This window comes from Hypanus sabinus, chromosome 18, assembly GCF_030144855.1.
Source record: "Hypanus sabinus isolate sHypSab1 chromosome 18, sHypSab1.hap1, whole genome shotgun sequence".
Lineage (NCBI taxonomy): Eukaryota > Metazoa > Chordata > Chondrichthyes > Myliobatiformes > Dasyatidae > Hypanus > Hypanus sabinus.
Window position 1 is genome coordinate 37,559,396 of NC_082723.1, and position 18,077 is coordinate 37,577,472.

The window sequence follows — 18,077 nt, forward strand, 5'->3', positions numbered from 1 at the left end:
AGGGGTGATTGATAAGTTCATGGCCCAAGGTAGAAGGACATGAGTTATTACATTCAAGCTTTCTGCATTTTCACTCAGAGTTGAACTGCACGTGCATGTAACAAGAGCTGTATAACCCATCTCCTTCAACCTTAGGCCACAAACTTATCAATCACCCCTGCTGTGGACCACCTGGAGGTCCAAGATGCTCTCATTACATGCACGTGCAGTGCAGTTCAACTCTGTGAGTGAAAATGCAGAAAGTTTGAAGTTAATAACTTTTCTCTTTCTACCTTAGGCCACGAACTTATCAATCACCTTTCGTGGGAGAGGGAGAGAGAAAACGGGGAAAGAGAGAGAGAGAAACCGGGGAATTATAGACCGGTTAATCTGACATCGGTGGTGGGGAAAATGCTAGAGTCGGTTTTCAAAGATGTGATAACAGCACATTTGGAAAGAGGTGAAATCATCGGACAAAGTCAGCATGGATTTGTGAAAGGAAAATCATGTCTGACGAATCTTATAGAATTTTTTGAAGATGTAACTAGTAGAGTGGATAGGGGAGAGCCAGTGGATGTGGTATATTTAGATTTTCAAAAGGCTTTTGACAAGGTCCCACACAGGAGATTTGTGTGCAAACTTAAAGCACACGGTATTGGGGGTATGGTATTGATGTGGATAGAGAATTGGTTGGCAGACAGGAAGTAAAGAGTGAGAGTAAACGGGACCTTTTCAGAATGGCAGGCAGTGACTAGTGGGGTACCGCAAGGCTCAGTGCTGGGACCCCAGTTGTTTACAATATATATTAATGATTTAGACAAGTGAATTAAATGCACCATCTCCAAGTTTGTGGATGACACAAAGCTGGGTGGCGGTGTTAGCTGTGAGGAGGATGCTAAGAGGATGCAGGGTAACTTGGATAAGTTAGGTGAGGACAAATTCATGGCAGATGCAATTTAATGTGGATAAATGTGAGATTATCCACTTTGGTTGCAAGAACAGGAAAACAGATTATTATCTGAACGGTGGCCGATTAGGAAAAGGGGAGGTGCAACGAGACCTGGGTGTCATTATACACCAGTCATTGAAGGTGGGCATGCAGGTACAGCAGGCAGTGAAAAAGGCAAATGGTATGTTGGCATTCATAGCAAAAGGATTTGAGTACAGGAGCAGGGAGGTTCTACTGCAGTTGTACAAGGCCTTTGTGAGACTGCACCTAGAATATTGTGTGCAGTTTTGGTTCCCTAATCTGAGGAAAAACATTCTTGCCATAGAGGGAGTACAGAGAAGGTTCACCAGATTGATTCCTGGGATGGCAGGACTTTCATATGAAGAAAGACTGGATCAACTAGGCTTATACTCACTGGAATTTAGAAGATTGAGGGGGGATCTTATTGAAATGTATAAAATTCTAAAGGGATTGGACAGGCTAGATGCAGGAAGATTGTTTCCGATGTTGGGGAAGTCCAGAACAAGGGGTCACATTTTAAGGATAAAGGGGAAGCCTTTTAGGACCAAGATGAGGAGAAACTTCTTCACACAGAGAGTGGTGAATCTGTGGAATTCTCTGCCACAGGAAACAGTTGAGGCCGGTTCATTGGCTATATTTAAGAGGATATGGCCCTTGTGGCTAAAGGGATCGGGGGTATGGAGAGAAAGCAGGTACAGGGTTCTGAGTTGGATGATCAGCCATGATCATACTGAATGGTGGTGCAGGCTCGAAGGGCCAAATGGTCTACTCCTGCACCTATTTTCTATGTTTTCTACAATTGCTGGACTAAGTGTGTAAATGTAGGAGGGGACTATTTTGAAAAATAAATGTGCTAGGTTTTCTAAAATTGACTCCTTCTACCTTAGGCCACATAGTTATCAATCACCCCTCGTAAACAGTATTACACTACTGGCATATCATGTGTGATGAGACCTGGGTGGGGGTGGGGAGTTCAATAGTCCTCTGACCTGCGGGAGGAAGCTGTTTCCCATCTGAACAATTCTTGTCCTAATGCTATGGTACCTCCTGCCTGATGACAAGGGTCAAAGAGATTGTTGGACAGATGGGGGCGATCCTTGGCAACGCTCCTGACAGATATCTCTAAAGGGTGGAAGAGAAACCCCAGTAATCCTCTCAGCAGTTCTCACAATACTTTGTAGGGTCTTGCAGTCAGATGCCTTGCAATTCCCGTTCCAGGCCGGTGATGCAGCTCATCAGGACACTCTTGATGATGCTCCATTGGTTGGAATGGGGTGCCAGAGTCTCACTTGCCTTAGTCTCCTCAGGGAGTGGAGACATTGCTGTGCTTTCTTGACCAAAGAGGTTGTGTCGAAGGACTAGGTGAGACTGTCTGTATGTGCTCTCCGAAGAACTTGGTACTCCTAACTCTCTCCACGGATGAGTCGTGTATGTGCAGTGAGGAGTGGACAGCCAGCACCTTCCTAAAGTCCACAGTCATCTCTTTGGTCTTGTCCATGTTGAGACTCAAGTTGTCGTGCTCTGCCTCCTCACTGAAAGCCATCTTGTCATAGCTGTTGATGAGGCCAACCACTGTTATGTCACCAGCAAACTGGGTGATTCAGTTTGAACTGGATCTGGCAGTGCAGTTGTCTGTCAACAGTGGGTTGAGCATGCAGTCCTGGGGGGCACCGCTGCTCAGTGCCATGGAGCTAGAGATCTTCCTGCCAACGCGGACTGACTGTGGCCTTTCTGTCAAGGAGTCCGGGATCCAGTTACAGAGAGGGATGTTGAGGCCCAGTTGGCCCTCCAGCTTCTGAGGGATGATTACATTAAACACCCAGCTGAAGTCAGTTAACAGCATCCTGGCGTAATGAGGCACCATTTTCCAGGTGGGACAGGGTAGGGTGGAGGGCAGAGGCTATGTCATCATCAGTGGACCAATTTGAGTGATAAGCGAACTGGAAAGCGTCCAACGTAGCAGAAAGAAAGGGATTTAATGTGATCCATAACCAGCCGCTCAGAGCACTTCAATGTTGTTGAGGTCAGTGTCACTGGACAGTAGTTTCTGAGCCTGTTTACTGTCACCCTCTTGGGTACCGGGACGATGGCTGCCTGAGGAGACAGTGGACTGTTCCAGAGAGATGATGAAGACATCAAGTAGAACTTCTGTTACCTGGACTATTATTATAGCACTACTCTTATCTACTATTGATAAAGCCCAGAATTGCACATGCTCTATTAACTTTTTTCCCCATCAGTCCAGCAACTTTCAATGATTTATGTACATATATTCCCATTTCCCTTTGCTCCTGCACCCCTTAGCCTGTCCTCATTCTTACCGTCAAAATCCACTACCTCATACTTCATCAGCCAGGTGCCTGCCCATTTAGGGGCCATTTAAGAAAATCTTTGATAGGCGCATAGACTATAGGAAAATGGAGGGCTATTTGGGAGGAAGGGGTTAGATTGATCTCAGAGTGGGTTAAAAGGTCAGTACAACTTTGTGGGTCGAAGTGCTTGTACTGTGCTTTTAGGTTCAATGTTCCACCAGCCTGTTTACACTGTTTTGCAATCCGTCACTACATCGGCAAATGCTGGAGGGACTCAGCAGGTCAGGCAGCATCTATGGAAACGAATAACGGTTGACGTTTTGTGACCTCCACCAGGGCCAATGAAGGGCCTCAGCCCAAAACTTCGACCATTTATTCCTTTCCTTAGATGCTGCCTGACCTGCTGAGTTCCTCCAGTATCTTGTTTGTGTTACTCTGGATTTCCAAAGATTCTCTTGTGTTGATGTTTGGCAAGTTTTATGTCATCTACCAGTTAAGAGCAATGATTCTGTTTTCCTATAATGCTTTAAAGCAAGGGTTCCCAACCAGGAGTCCACTGACCCCTCAGTTGATAGTAGGGGTATATGGCATTAAATAGGCTGGGAACCCCTGTTTTAAAGAAATTTCTTCATCTATGATGTGTTTTAGGTAATCCTGCCTCAGTTTAAGCTGCCTCTTCTTCCTTACCCAACATATAACTCTGCAACAAGAGCCTTTGATATTTTCTTGCGCAAAATTGAAAACCCAATGGATTTCTAAACACAATATTGAGAAGTCAAACCAAGACACCAGATTCAAATCAATTTTGTCCAAATCCATTCTGTTCACTTGCTGAATGGCAGGAGTAATTCTTGCACCACTTATGTTTTTGGACTGAGTTAAAAAACGAGGCAGGTTTCAGGTGAGGAAAGGATGTCCCCTGAATCAAAATTGCACCAGTTTCCTTACAAAGAGTGCTGAGATAAGAAATAGAGGTGAGAAATAATAAAAGCTGTTGGAGTTAATACCAATGTGAATATTTTATTCTTCTTTGTAAGACTTCAGACAAGTGATTAACTTTCACTGCTTTGCTGTAGGGTCGCCCATATGGTCTCCGGTAGAGCACACGGGCCCCTCTACTGGGGCGAAAACTCAGAACAGCAAATGTGAGCAGGAAGATATTGCTTGGGGGAATGGCAGAGACTACGAGAGAGCCTCGCTGAACTTGTCAGAAGCCCCTACGTATAATTTCACTCCAGGTACCGCGATCTTTTGCACTCTTGCAACGGGGACTTCAGTTCATCCCATTTCAAACATCTTAGCAGGATTAAAGAAATGTTCATATGCCAACCTGATTTTCATTATACCCACTTACAAACAAATGTACAGAAAGAAAAATAACTTGTATGTTACATCACCTTTCATAATCTAAGAATATCAAGGCAATTATAAACATCAATTGTTTTAAAGAGTGGTCATTCAGAGTTCAAAGTTCAAAGTAAATTTATTGTCAAAGTATGTATGTCACCATGTCCTACCTTGAGTTTCATTTTCTTGCAGGCATTTACAGGAAAACAAATAGAATATAGTTTATGAAAAACTATAAATAACAAATTGACAACCAACATGCTAATTTGAGCAAATAATTTTTTTAAAAGTAAATAAGTAATACTGAGTTTTAGAGTCTTTGAAAGTGAGTCTGTTGGTTGTGGAGACAGTTCAGTGTGGAGGCGAGTGAAGTTATCCATTCTGGTCATTGTAGAAAACATAGCAGCTGGTTTGTATACAGCAAGCTCCCATTGACAGTGATATTTGATCAAATCATGCCATTATGATTTTGGCAGCTAGGATACTGGAGAGGACTTAGCATTTTTTCCCCAAATAATGCCATGGGATCTTTAAAGTCCACCTGAATGGCCAGTTGGTGTCTCTGTTTAAGTCACATCTCCAGCTGTGGAGGCAGACCGTCAGTGGAGTGTTGTCAACTGTAGTTGGAGGTATTCCTGAAGATTTGTTAGATAACATAACTGCCATTGACTGTGGTCACAACAGTCAATCAGGAGAGGGTTGGCTCCTCCCGCAGTTGTATATCTTTGTGCCCAGTAACTGTTGGTATCTCCAAGAGTTGTAATAAATGAAGATAATGGGAAAATGTTGCAAATTTGTGCTTTTGGGCCCTGAAGTCATGAACGGAATGAAATGGCTGTCACCTTTTAAACTGTTCATTTACAGCGTGTCCAGACAGGGAACTACTGGCATTCTTCTCAAATCTACAAATACAGTAAAACTCCAATAATTTGCTATTCCACTTGCTAGATGTTGTTTCCTGAAATTCCCTCAGACGCAACAGGGTCCTATACACTCAACTCTCTTGAAGCACACTGGAGCTCTCTTTCAATGACTGCTTTCATATATATACTGGGAGTTCTGATTTAAAACGTTGACTGTAAAATTTGTTACACTACAGTGTAATATCTTAGAAAATGGTGAATAAAAGTCCATTGGGTATTAATGGAATAACATCCACTCGTTTGGAAAGGTTGCCAGCCCAGCACTACCAAAGAGCTGGTGGAGTATTCTGTACATTCAGCGTTGATCATTTTGTATTGGCCCAGCATTATAATAAGTTAGTGTGATGTACAGATAAAGAGAATATGATTTACAAGTGATTTACAAGTGTGAATTTGTACATACAGATATATCACAGGATCTTCGTCAAGCAAAGATCAACAGCAAAGCTTACAAGGACTTACATATTAAGGATAGTTTTTTTTAATTAAGTGCAATCGTGAGTGATAGCCAGATCAGAAATGCTGATCAAGTCAACTCGTTCCCAAAGAGAACTGGCAGGCCAATCAGATGGCTCACTGCTGCTCAGCCATAAACATTTTAAAAATTATATTTGAGAGAATGTTTCAGGGAACTTCATAAAGGAGGGAAGAGAGATGGAGAATGAGAGTTGGAATCAGTCAGAGTTAGAGTGAGTTAGAGTTAATTGGGGTGGGAGTGAAATGAAATTTAGACCTAAATAGTTTAGCTGCTAAAGTTACGATTGGCAAAAGCACAATGATGAAAATCAAGGGTGTGCCAGAGTTCATACTAATCTTTTGGAGTTCGTTTGGGACAGCAACCTTGAGTCAGTTCGGTATGTGAGACTTGGTGCAAATTAGAGTAACACCAACAGAGTTTCAGTTTTAGTGGAAGGAGGTCACACTAGAATAAATGCAATAAGTTAACCTAAAGGAAACAAATGAGAGTGTGATTTTGGTGGACTGGTTTTCATTCATCACTTCTGAAATGAATTACCTCTGTTCAATGGATCTTGATGTGGGCAGGGCCTTTTGACTGGACGTGTTTATGGAGATTGCATTCCGTCTGTTTTCCTGGGGGAAGATGGAGAGCGGAGTTATCGATGAAGTAGCGGGGAGAGTGATGGAAATACAAAATATTAAAAAATTGCATTTGACATCCTTTCTGTTGCAGGATCAGGTTCCCATCTCTCAAGATCTTCCGGCAATAGAGATTGTTTGTTGACCTCCGCCTACAAGCCAAGCTTCCCCTGGGGCCCGTTCCAGAATGTATATGACTTCTGCCATCTCTCCCCCAGCTTGCAGTCCACCCTCGTAGTGGATGCAGGTGGTTTGTACAGGTCCACTGTTTCAACTCCGCTGGAGATTGATCAGCCTATTGACTACAGCACACATTACTCCTCGGAATCAAAGTCGTACCACTGTGTGAAGTGTAATAAGGTAATTGCTACTGGCACTCAGTGAAGCTGGGTTTTACAGTGGGATGGGGCTGCAAGGAAAGTTTGCATTCTTTCTTGTTTTCATAAGGCTGTGGGTTCAAGTCTCACTCCAGACACTTCAGCATGAAAGCTATGTTGATGTTGCAATGTCGTACCAATAGCGAAGTGCAATTTTGTTGTCAAAGCTTTGTCTACCTTTTAAAGTGAATGCAAAAGATCTTATGCGATCATTTTGCAGAGAAAGAGGAAACCAATGACTATCCCTAAATCAACAACTAAACACTGTTTGTTTTCTGACCTTGTCCCACAAATAAAACTTCCATTGGGACTCCTTCCAGAACATGTATGATTTTGCAAACTCTCATTAAGATGTCAGTCCACCCAAATAGCCACAATCATATTGCTGTTTGTGGGATCTTGTTCTGTGCAAGTTGGCTTTCATATTTCCTCTACAACCACAGTGAATGCACTCTGGGTAAATATTCTCAGTGGCCACTTTATTCAGTACAGGAGTGGAACCTTGTGTGGTCTTCCGCTGCTGGAGCCCATTCACTTCAAGGTTCGATGTGTTGTGTGTTCAGGGATGCTCTCCTGCACACCACAGTTGTAACTTGCGGATATGTGAGTGACTGTCATTTTCTTGTCAGCTTGAACCAGTCTGGCCATTCTCCTTGGACCTCATTAAAAATCTGTTTTCACTCAATGGCTGTTGTTTGTTTTTTGCACCGTTCTCTTTAAACTCTAGAGACTGTTGGTGCGTGAAAATCCCGGGAGATCAGTAGTTTCTGAGATACTCAAACCTCCCCATCTGGCACCAACAATCATTCCATGGTCAAAGACAGACAGACATACTTTATTGATCCAATAAAGTATGTCCGTCTGTGTGTCTGTCTTTGACCACAGAATGAACTTAGATCACATTTCTTCCCTATTCTGATATTTGCTCTGAACAACTATTCCTCTTGACCACGCCTGCATGGTTTTGTGCATTGAGTGTTGCCACATGATTGTCTGATTAGATATTTGCATTAACGAGCAGGTGTACCTAAAGTGCAAACTGAGTGTACATTATTGATTATAGATCACTCGCGATCCCTGAAGGTCACGAAAGGTTCGATTTTGAGCACATCCCCAATTGTTTCATATGTGAGAGTCTAGGTAAATCCTTGAATTGGAAGCCCTCCACTGCAGAGTTGATGTTGGGAATTTAGAATGCCATGGGGAACTGGATCTTCTGAGTAATCCTCACCATGAAAGGAAATTCAAGTGGCAATTGAGATTTTAATTAGAATCCAAATTGGAGTAAGGGAGAGAGTGGGATTTGGAATAAGGCTAGGTCTGAGAATAAGAATTAAAATTAAAAAGGCCATGGGAATAAGAACAGTGAATCAAATACTACACCGAGATTCATATTCTTGTGGGCATTCATGGTAGATCAAGAATTACAATAGAATCAATGAAAAGCTACACACAAACAAAGACTGCAAAACAACCAATATGCAAATACAAACAAATCAATGAAGCCAAGAACATAGGTTGCTGAGTCCTTGAAAGTTAAGTCCACAGGTTGTGGAATCAGTTCAGAGTCAAGGTGAGTGAGAACTGTGCAATCTGTGACATAGACTCTGAGAGAAAAATAGGGAAGTCCTTACGTCAATTGGAAAGCCGTCACATGATCCAAGCATTGATAATCATCTTCTGCCAGCAGGTCTTCTCCACCCCTCATGGCCTGGAAGTCCACGTCAGGAGGTCTCACAGTGGAATGCGGCCCTTTGCCTGCGACCTGTGTGGGAAAACATTCGGTCACGCCGTCAGCCTGGAACAGCACCTGAACATCCACTCGCAGGTATTCCAATCCGTTTCGGTCTTGGTGCTGGGGAAAATCTGACTCTTTTAACGTCAAGGACCCATGGAAATGGAGAGGAGGGGGGAGAGGTCCATGTTCATGTCAGCATCCTTGAGAGGGAAGGAGTCCTCATACTTTGGTGGGAGAGCTTTCACAAGAAGAAGCGAATTATACCTCAGTTATAGTCTTCAAACTGAGGAAAGAAACGCCATGAGCTTCAGCAGCCCCTTAAAGGGAGGGGATGACCTCCCCCGGGAGGGAGAGTCCACATCAAGAGAGAGGAGGGGACCAGTGCTTCCAAGGCAGGACAGGACCTAGTGAGGGTCTGTCTCCAAGGGCGTGCCTGCATCTTACTGGCAGTCGGAAAGTGACCTACACCCCAGTGACAGGAGTATTTGGGAGAGGTGTCAAAAATTAGGAAAACCATAGGCTTAGAAATTGGATCCTGTAATGTAATTTTGCTTTGAGTAACAAGTAATTCAGTTTCAATAGAAGATGCTGAAGTGTGAACAATCTCCATGAGTCATGCAATTTTCAAAATTAATCTTGGCATTTCTCAGCTCCTTATCCCCTGTACAGCTGCCTACATTTTTATTAACTGTGCCCCAATAAGGGAAATGAGACCAGATGGACATTTCCACGAGAAGCTCTTTGTAATACTATGTCCATTCTGTGCTGGCAAATGGTTTAACTCACCATTTCGGTGAGTTATGAATTTCTACGCCAAAATGTGGCCTTCCCTCTCAAAGCTGCCTGATGAATTGATGCTCCTGTATGTTGGCCTGCAGTGCAGTTTTAGCCTTCAGTTTCTTACTTTCTCTGTTTTATAGGAACGGATCTTTGAATGTAAAATGTGTGGGAAGACCTTCAAGAGATCGTCCACCCTCTCTACCCATCTGCTAATTCACTCTGACACCCGGCCGTATCCCTGTCAGTATTGTGGAAAGCGATTCCACCAGAAGTCAGACATGAAGAAGCACACTTATATTCACACAGGTAGAGTGAAACATGTATATTTATCCCCTCAGGTAGCACACACCTACATCCATACAGGTACAGAGGTATGCACCTAAGTTCATGCATGGATGGTGGAACCTGTTACAGTCAACCAGGTATGGAAAAGCACCTTACACGCATTTATTTACAGAGGCAATGGAGTACTTACTGTCGTCCACACCTGCATGAGACATAGACAATTGTCAGGCTTGAGTTGATCAGTGGCAAGTAATGTTTGCATCACTCAACTCCCGGCAGTCTTCATTCTTTGACAAGAGAAAGTATGCCATTTCCTTTTCGAATTTAGGGATGTTACCACATTAAATCCCAGCATCAAATGGACGTTCAATTTTCTGGAAACTTCTGGACTGGCAACGTTAACGTAACAGTTAGTGTGACACTTTTACAGTTCGACTCATTGAGAACAGAACTTTGGAAGCAGGATACAATGGGGAACTGCTGCTGGGTGGTACGTTCAGCAGAAGGGACTGGAAATGGACTTCCGCAGCTCAGTGACAACTCCATATTCAAATTCCTTATCCACCCGAGGGTCCAGACGTAGCCTTTATTTCAAGTCTCATCTTAAAGTTGGCACAGTTATAGTGCTAAACTAATGTTTACCCTTTACGTTGCTTGTCTAGTAGATGAACCACCTGCAGCTCCTCAAATCTGCTCCACTTTTTAGTAAGATGATGGTTGATCTGACAATAATCTCAACTCTGCATTCCTATCTATCTGTGGTAACCTTTCACTCTTTACATATTAAATAGCTACCTATCTCTGCCTTAAAAACATTCACAGACTCTGCTTTGCATTGAAGAAGAGAGTTCCAAAGACTTATGAACCCCTGAGAGAGAGAAAAAAATGACTTGAAACCACAGCCTTCTGATCCAGAGTGTGAGAAAATGTTATCACTGGGCTACAGCTGAGAGCAAATGTGATTTAAGGAATTTGGGGACAATATTACTTCATCATAATAACATACAATGCTCAAAATCCTTTGAAAATCTGGTTATCTTCTGTGGCTGTAATATTATTAATGCTAAATGATTTACTTATACTACTGTTTATGGCAGTAAAAAACCTGTAGGTTCAACTTCCCCACCAGAGATTTAAATTTAACATCAACATTGATATTTCAGTGTGGTACTGGGGCAACGTTGACTGACGGGCTTTGAAAGCACTCATTGAATATAAAGAATACTTTAAGATGACATTGGAAAATGATAAATAAAAACAAGTCTTGTTTTGCTTGCTACCTTTAGAAAAGTATTCCTTGTTGGCTCTCTTGGGTAGATTTAGTGAGGTTTGATGATGGTATTTCAAAAAAATAACATTGCTCTGAGGTATAGTATGAAGCAGAGGGCTGAAGGTTCTTTCTCAGAATGGAGGCCAGTGATTAGTGGTGTGCCCGAATGCCACTGTTGGGACCCTTGTTATTCATTACTTATATAAATGATTTGGGTGTAGTTGCACAAGGCTTGGTCAGTAAGTTTGCAGATGACATGCTATTAGGAAATATTGTTAATGGTGAAGAAGGTTATTGTAGATTACAAGGGGATCTTGATCAGTTAGGGAAAGTGGGCCAAAGAATGGCAAATAGATCTCAAGTTAATTGGGAGACGATTCATTTTGGAAAGTCACACCAGTGTAGCATTTGTACCTTGAATGTTTGGGCACTAGGGAGTGTAATGGGACAGTGGAACTTAGGAGCACAAGTGCATCGTTCATTGTAAGTGGTCTAGACACGGGTGGTGAAAAAGCCATTTAGCGTGTTGATCTTCATCCGTTGGGGCACTGACTATAGGAACTGGGGCATTACGTTGCAGTTGTAGAAGGCACTGATGAAGCCACACCAGGAGAGCTGTGTGCCGTTTCTGTCACCCATTGTAGAAAAGATGTGGTGAAACTGGAAAAGGGTTCAGATAGTACTTACAAGGATGTTGGCTGGACTAGAGGGCCTGAGTTACAGCGAGAGGTTGGACAGGCTCAGTCTTTTTCCCTAGGGAACCTTGAGAAACATTTAAAATTAGGAGAGGCACAGATGTGGTGGACAGTAATAGTCTTTTTCCCCAAGATAGAGGAGTCCAAAACTAGGTGCATCGATTTACAGTGAGAGCAGAAAGATTTAAAAGACGCCTGAAGGGTGGTGAGTGTATAGAGCAGGCTGCCAGAAGAAGTAGTTGAAGCAGGTACAATAGCATAATTTAAGAAGCACTTGGATCAGCACATGTAGGGTTTGGTCTAGGGGCATGTGGGTCAAACAAAGGAAATTGGGACTAGCTGGGTGGGCACTGTGGTTAGAATGCACTCATGGGGCCAAAGGGTATGTACCTGTGTTGTATTGCTCTATGACTCTAAACATAGGAATGCTCTCTCTTTTAGCATCTGCCAATATTTCATTCCTAAACCAATATAACAAAATGACTGATCTGGAATAAATCTGCCATGATGGAGTGGCAGAGAAGACTTGATGGGCTGAATGGCCTAATTCTGCTCCTGTGTCTTATGGTCATTATCATATTGCAATGGCCATGGTTTCTGTCCTCATGGATGCTGTCTGACCTACTGAGTGTTTTCAGCATACTCTTCCCTTCAATCATATTTTTATTTGCGAGAGTTTGGCATGAGCATCCGTAATTCTTGATAATAATTTGTGAGTTGAAGCAGTTTAATTGGCTCACCTACTCTCCTACACCCACCGATGACCCCTTCTCCCATCTTTAACCCTCCTCCTGTCCAACCCTCCTCCCGTCTTCAACCCTCCTCCTCTTCATGGAACCCTCCTACACCCACCGATGACCCCTTCTCCCGTCTTCAAACCTCCTCCCGTCTTCAACCCTCCTCCTCTTCATGGACACCCTGCTCTGGTCTTCTACCTGCTCTGGATCTCTTTATTGCTAATTGCCGACGGGACATCAACCGTCTCGCCTTCACCACACCCTGTTCCAATTCCAACCTCACTCCTTCCGAACGTTCTGCTCTCCGCTCCCTCTGCACCAATCCCAACCTCACCATAAAACCTGCTGATAAGGGGGGAGCTGTTGCTGTCTGACCTCTACCTGGCCGAGGCACAGTGACAACTCTCTGATACCTCCTCTTATTTACCCCTTGATCATGACCCCACTAAGGAGCACCAGGCCATTGTCTCCTATACCATCACCAACCTTATCAGCTCTGGGGATCTCCCATCCACTGCCACCAACCTCATAGTTCCCACACCCCGCACTTCCCGTTTCTACCAAGATCCACAAACCTGCCTGTCCAGGTAGATCTATTGTCTCAGCTTGCTCCTGCCCCACCGAACTCATTTCTGCATACCTGGACACTGTCTTATCCCCCCCTTGTTCAATCTCTTCCCACCTATGTTCGTGACACTTCTCATGCTTTGATTTTTTTCAATGAGTTTAAGTTCCCTGGCCTCCACCATGTTATTTTCACCATGGACGTCCAGTCCCTGTATACCTCCATCCCCCACCGAGATGGTCTCGAAGCTCTTCGGTTTTTTTTGGATTCCAGACCTAATCAATTCCCCTCTACCACCACTCTCCTCCGTCTAGCGGAATTAGTTCTTACTCTCAATAATTTCTCCTTTGGCTTCTCCCACTTCCTCCAAACCAAGGGTGTAGCCATGGGCACCCGTATGGGTCCCAGTTATGCCTGCCTTTTTGTTGGCTTTGTGGAACAGTCCATGTTCCAAGTCTATACCGGTATCCATCCCCCTCTTTTCCTTCGCTACATCGACGACTGCATTGGCACTGCCTCTTGCACGTGTGCTGAGCTTCATTAATTTTGCCTCCAACTTTCACCCTGCCCTCAAATCTACGTGGTCCATTTCCGACACCTCCCTCCCCTTTCTTGATCTTCCTGTCTCCATCTCTGGAGACGGCCTATCTAACGATATCTACTACAAACCTACAGACTCTCACAGCTACCTGGACTATTCCTCTTCCCACCCTGTCTCTTGCAAAAATGCCATCCCCTTCTCACAATTCCTCCGTCTCTGCCGCATCTGCTCTCAGGATGAGACTTTTCATTCCAGGACGAAGGAGATGTCTTCCTTTTTTAAACAAGGGGCTTCCCTTTGTCCACTATCAACTCTGCTCTCAAACATATCTCTCCCATTTCCCACACATCTGCCCTCACCCCATCCACCCGCCACCCCACTCGGGATAGGGTTCCCCTTGTCCTTACCTACCACCCCACCAGCCTCCAGGTCCAACATATAATTCTCCGTAACTTCCGCCACCTCCAACGGGATCCCACTAACAAACACATTTTTCCCTCCCCCCCACTTACTGCTTTTCGCAGGAATCGCTCCCTATGCGACTCCCTTGTCCACTTGTCCCCCCCCCCATCCCTTCCCACCGATCTCCCTCCTGGCACTTATGCTTGTGAGTGGAACAAGTGCTACACCTGCCCTTACACTTCCTCCCTCACCAGCATTCAGGGCCCCAGACAGTCCTTCCAGGTGAGGCGACACTTCACCTGTGACGAATACTGCGTCCGGTGCTCCCGGTGTGGTGAACTACTTATACCTGTCTAGACACGCCCCCTGCTGACTGCTCCTGTGGCTCCTCCCACAGTATAAAGGCGATCAAGGCCTGAGCCCGGCCTCTCAGTCTCCAGGATGTAGTATGGTGGTCACTCACTGCTTGTTCCTTCTTCCAGTCAATAAAAGCCGATATCTGGCCTTTACGTCTCAGAGTGAGTTATTGATGGTGCATCGCCCGGTGAGGCCTTTTATATATTGGTGAGACCCGATGCAGACTGGGAGACCGTTTCGCTGAACACCTATGCTCGGTCCGCCAGAAAAAGCAGGATCTCCCAGTGGCCACACATTTTAATTCCACGTCCCATTCCCATTCTGATATGTCTATCCATGGCCTCCTCTATTGTCAAAATGAATCCAAACTCAGGTTGGAGGAACAGCACCTTATATACCGGCTGGGTAGCCTCCAACCTGATGGCATGAACATTGACTTCTCTAACTTCTGTTAATGCCCCTCCCCCACTTCTTACCCCATCCCTGACATATTTAGTTGTTTGTCTGTTCTCCATCTCCCTCTGGTGCTTCCTCCCCTTTCTTTCTCCCGAGGCCTCCTGTCCCATGATCCTTTCCCTTCTCCAGCTCTGTATCACTTTCGCCAATCACCTTTCCAGCTCTTAGCTTCATCCCACCCTCTCCGGTCTCCTATCATTTTGCATTTCTCCCTCCCCCCACTACTTTCAAATCTCTTACTATCGTTCCTTTCGGTTAGTCCTGATGAAGGGTCTTGGCCCGAAACGTCGACAGTGCTTCTCCCTATAGATGCTGCCTGGCCTGCTGTGTTCCACCAGCATTTTGTGTGTGTTGTCAGTTTAATTGGCTGTGGTGTGAGCATAGCCTTTGGAATGCAAGTTCCTTCTCACTGCTAACTTTGCCATTTCCCTCATTGTGTTTCTCAGGCGAGAAGCCTCACAAGTGTCAGGTGTGTGGGAAATCCTTCAGTCAGAGCTCCAACCTCATCACTCACAGCCGCAAGCACAGCGGCTTCAAACCCTTCGGCTGTGAGCTGTGTGCCAAAGGATTCCAGCGCAAGGTAGATCTCCGCCGTCACTGTGAGACTCAGCATGGTCTGAAGTGTTAAAAGCTGCAATTGAAGTACAGGGTGTGGGGGGGGGGGGGGGAGGGACTTGTGAGGGAACAGGGCGATAAGTGACAGTCAGTAGCCAGAATGAACGTGATCCCCGTCCTCCGTCCACCACGGCACGAAAGAAAAGAATTACTAACCGGGGGACATTCGACGGGTCAGTAAAACTGTGGACCAATAAACCAGAAAGAATGTTTAATCCACGTGGTGTTTTTCCTCAATTTTCCTGTCAGTTGTTTTCAATTCTGAAATAATGTTGCTCTAAAGCCTTAAAGGTATCATTGTTGTATGAAGAGCGTTTGTTGGCTCTGGGCCTGTAGCCACCGGAATTCAGGAGAATGAGAGGTGACCTCATTGAAACCAGGACATTGAAGCAGAGGTTGATAGATTCTTGATGGCATGAAGGGATACAGGAAGAAGGCAGGAGACTGGGGTTGAGAGGGAAAATGGTTCAGCCATGATGAATTGGCGGAGCAGACTCAGTGGGCTCCAAGTGCTCCTGTATCTTATGGTCTTAAATCCTGTTCCCTTAATGACCCACACAGATTGCCATTAACTTCGAATTGCTCCAAAAACTCATTCCATTCCTGCCAACCTATATCTTCTTCAGGCTTACAAGATATCTGAAGTTTTTACATGTTTACAATCCAAGCCACTTGTCCTTCGTTCTGCCATGGTTTCAGGTACCCAGACTCCAAGCCCTGGAAATCTATCTCTCTCCTTCACTTCTCTAACTCTTCCTCTTTTTAAACCCCTCCTAGCCTAACGTTCTGTTTTTGATTGATTTTGAGTGGCTGGAGCCAATTTCGATCTGATAATATCCCTGTGAAGCTTTTGTAGAAGTTTTATGATTTGAAAGACCCATTTTAAATGTGTTTAGTTGTTGTGTTATAGTACAGGCAACCTGGGTTCAATTCCCATCGCTGCCCGTAAGGAGTTTGTGACAGGTGTGGAGTTCTACCTGTGACGGCGTGGGTTTCCTCCAGGTGCTCCGGTTTCCTCCCACAGACCAAAGGTGTACCAGTTTGGTAGGCTAATTGGTCATTGTGAATTGTCCCATGATTAGGCTGGGGTTAAACTGGGGGAATTCTGGGTGCCTTGGCTCGAAGGGTCAGAATGTCTATTCTGTGCTGGATCTCAATAAATAAATAAATTTTAAAAACAATAAAGGTCCGATAAAGACTATGGTAAAATGCTCGTTAGCACTTATACTCCGTCCCAACTTGCCATCTCAACTTCTAGGTATTTATTTTATTTCCAAATCTAGTTTCCTCTTGATTGTATCTTTGTTTATTTTAAATGTTCATATAATTACAAGTTTCATATTTTTAATGCCATCCAGGTAAAGAAACTTTCTCCTGGATTTATTAGTAGCTCTCCAGTTTCCTGTGCCCCTAGTTTTGTTCTTGCTGAGAAGTAGGGAAACAGCTCGTGCCCGCTTGCACGTGTAAAGCACGTTGCTGCCGCTGTGTGTGGTGCTCCGTTTCCGGAATGAGTTTCCATTAGGAATCAATGGATCCATCACCCTGCAAGCAAACTGCTTTCATCCCACAGCCTGCGTGGTGCAGGCATGGCCAACAAGTCAGGTTTGCCCAAGGTTCTCTGGAAAATAAACAGTTTCTCCAGGACCCTAATGGAAGAACTCCCAGGGAAAAAAAATAAAGGACGACATTATGATTTTGTTAATTGAACATTCAAAGGTACATTTAATGTCAGAGAAATGTATATAATATACATCCTGAAATACTTTTTCTTCGCAACCATTTATGGAAAAGCTATCTCTGAGAATAAGAATCAACCAACCGAACGTCTACTAAGTTGATTTCTTTTCTAATTTGGATGTGGGCATACATATTTATGGGTAAGGGAGGGAGTGGTGGGTTTGCATTAACTGTATAATTTCAGTCTTTTTAAAGCCTCTCAAAATATTGGTCACGATTTTATAGCGAACTAGTGGTTGTGCGGAGCAGGGACAACTGGTGGACCAGCGATGTGTTCATAAACACAAGAGATTCTACTGATTCTGGAAATCTTGAGCAACACACGCAAAATGCTGGAGGAACTCAGCAAGTCAGGCAGCGTCTATGGAGGGAAATAAACTGTCCCTGAAGAAGGGTCTTGGCCCAAGATGTCAACTGTTTATTTCCCTCCACAGATGCTGCCTGACTTGCTGAGTTCCTCCAGCATTTTGCGTGCATTGCTCAATACTACGCTTGAGTAAGTTGATTGCACCATCATGTGTGAAGAAGGATTTTCATCACTGTTCTTTTTCTTCTCTTACCATCAGTTATGTTTATTCAGAATAAAATCCATACAAATTTAACAGTTTTGTGTTAGTTGTTTCTTCCCCCCCCCCCCCCCCCCCGCTTCATCTTTTATTTCAAGGCTAATTTCCTGAGGGTTTCGGATAATGTTGAACTGTAACCTCTGACCTATGAAACGAGTTGCCTTTCCCTTGCAGGAGGCTGAACTTCACAACCCATTGCCACGAGAGTCCGGGTCCTGTGGCTATCATCACTCTGTTCATTCGCAGCTAGGACGGAGTGGAAAGGCAAAAAGGAGCCTCAGGTGTGGCCTGTGATTCCATTGCTGTGACTGAGCTCCCGGTTCTAGA

The 18,077-nt window shown here is 44.3% G+C and overlaps 1 protein-coding gene across 5 annotated transcripts in view; it reads left to right on the forward strand.

Moving 5' to 3' along the window:
- Positions 1–17,504, forward strand: part of gfi1b (growth factor independent 1B transcription repressor) — a 44,384-nt gene extending 26,880 nt beyond the window's left edge. For all 5 annotated transcript variants that reach the window (XM_059994163.1, XM_059994160.1, XM_059994164.1 and 2 more), the window contains 5 exons: positions 4,338–4,499; positions 6,724–6,989; positions 8,697–8,834; positions 9,665–9,830; positions 15,279–17,504. In XM_059994163.1, coding sequence (XP_059850146.1) covers positions 4,338–4,499; positions 6,724–6,989; positions 8,697–8,834; positions 9,665–9,830; positions 15,279–15,460 — 914 coding nt within the window. In that variant the 3' untranslated portion in view covers positions 15,461–17,504. The remainder of the gene's footprint in view (positions 1–4,337; positions 4,500–6,723; positions 6,990–8,696; positions 8,835–9,664; positions 9,831–15,278) is intronic.
- Positions 17,505–18,077: the final 573 nt, after the last annotated feature.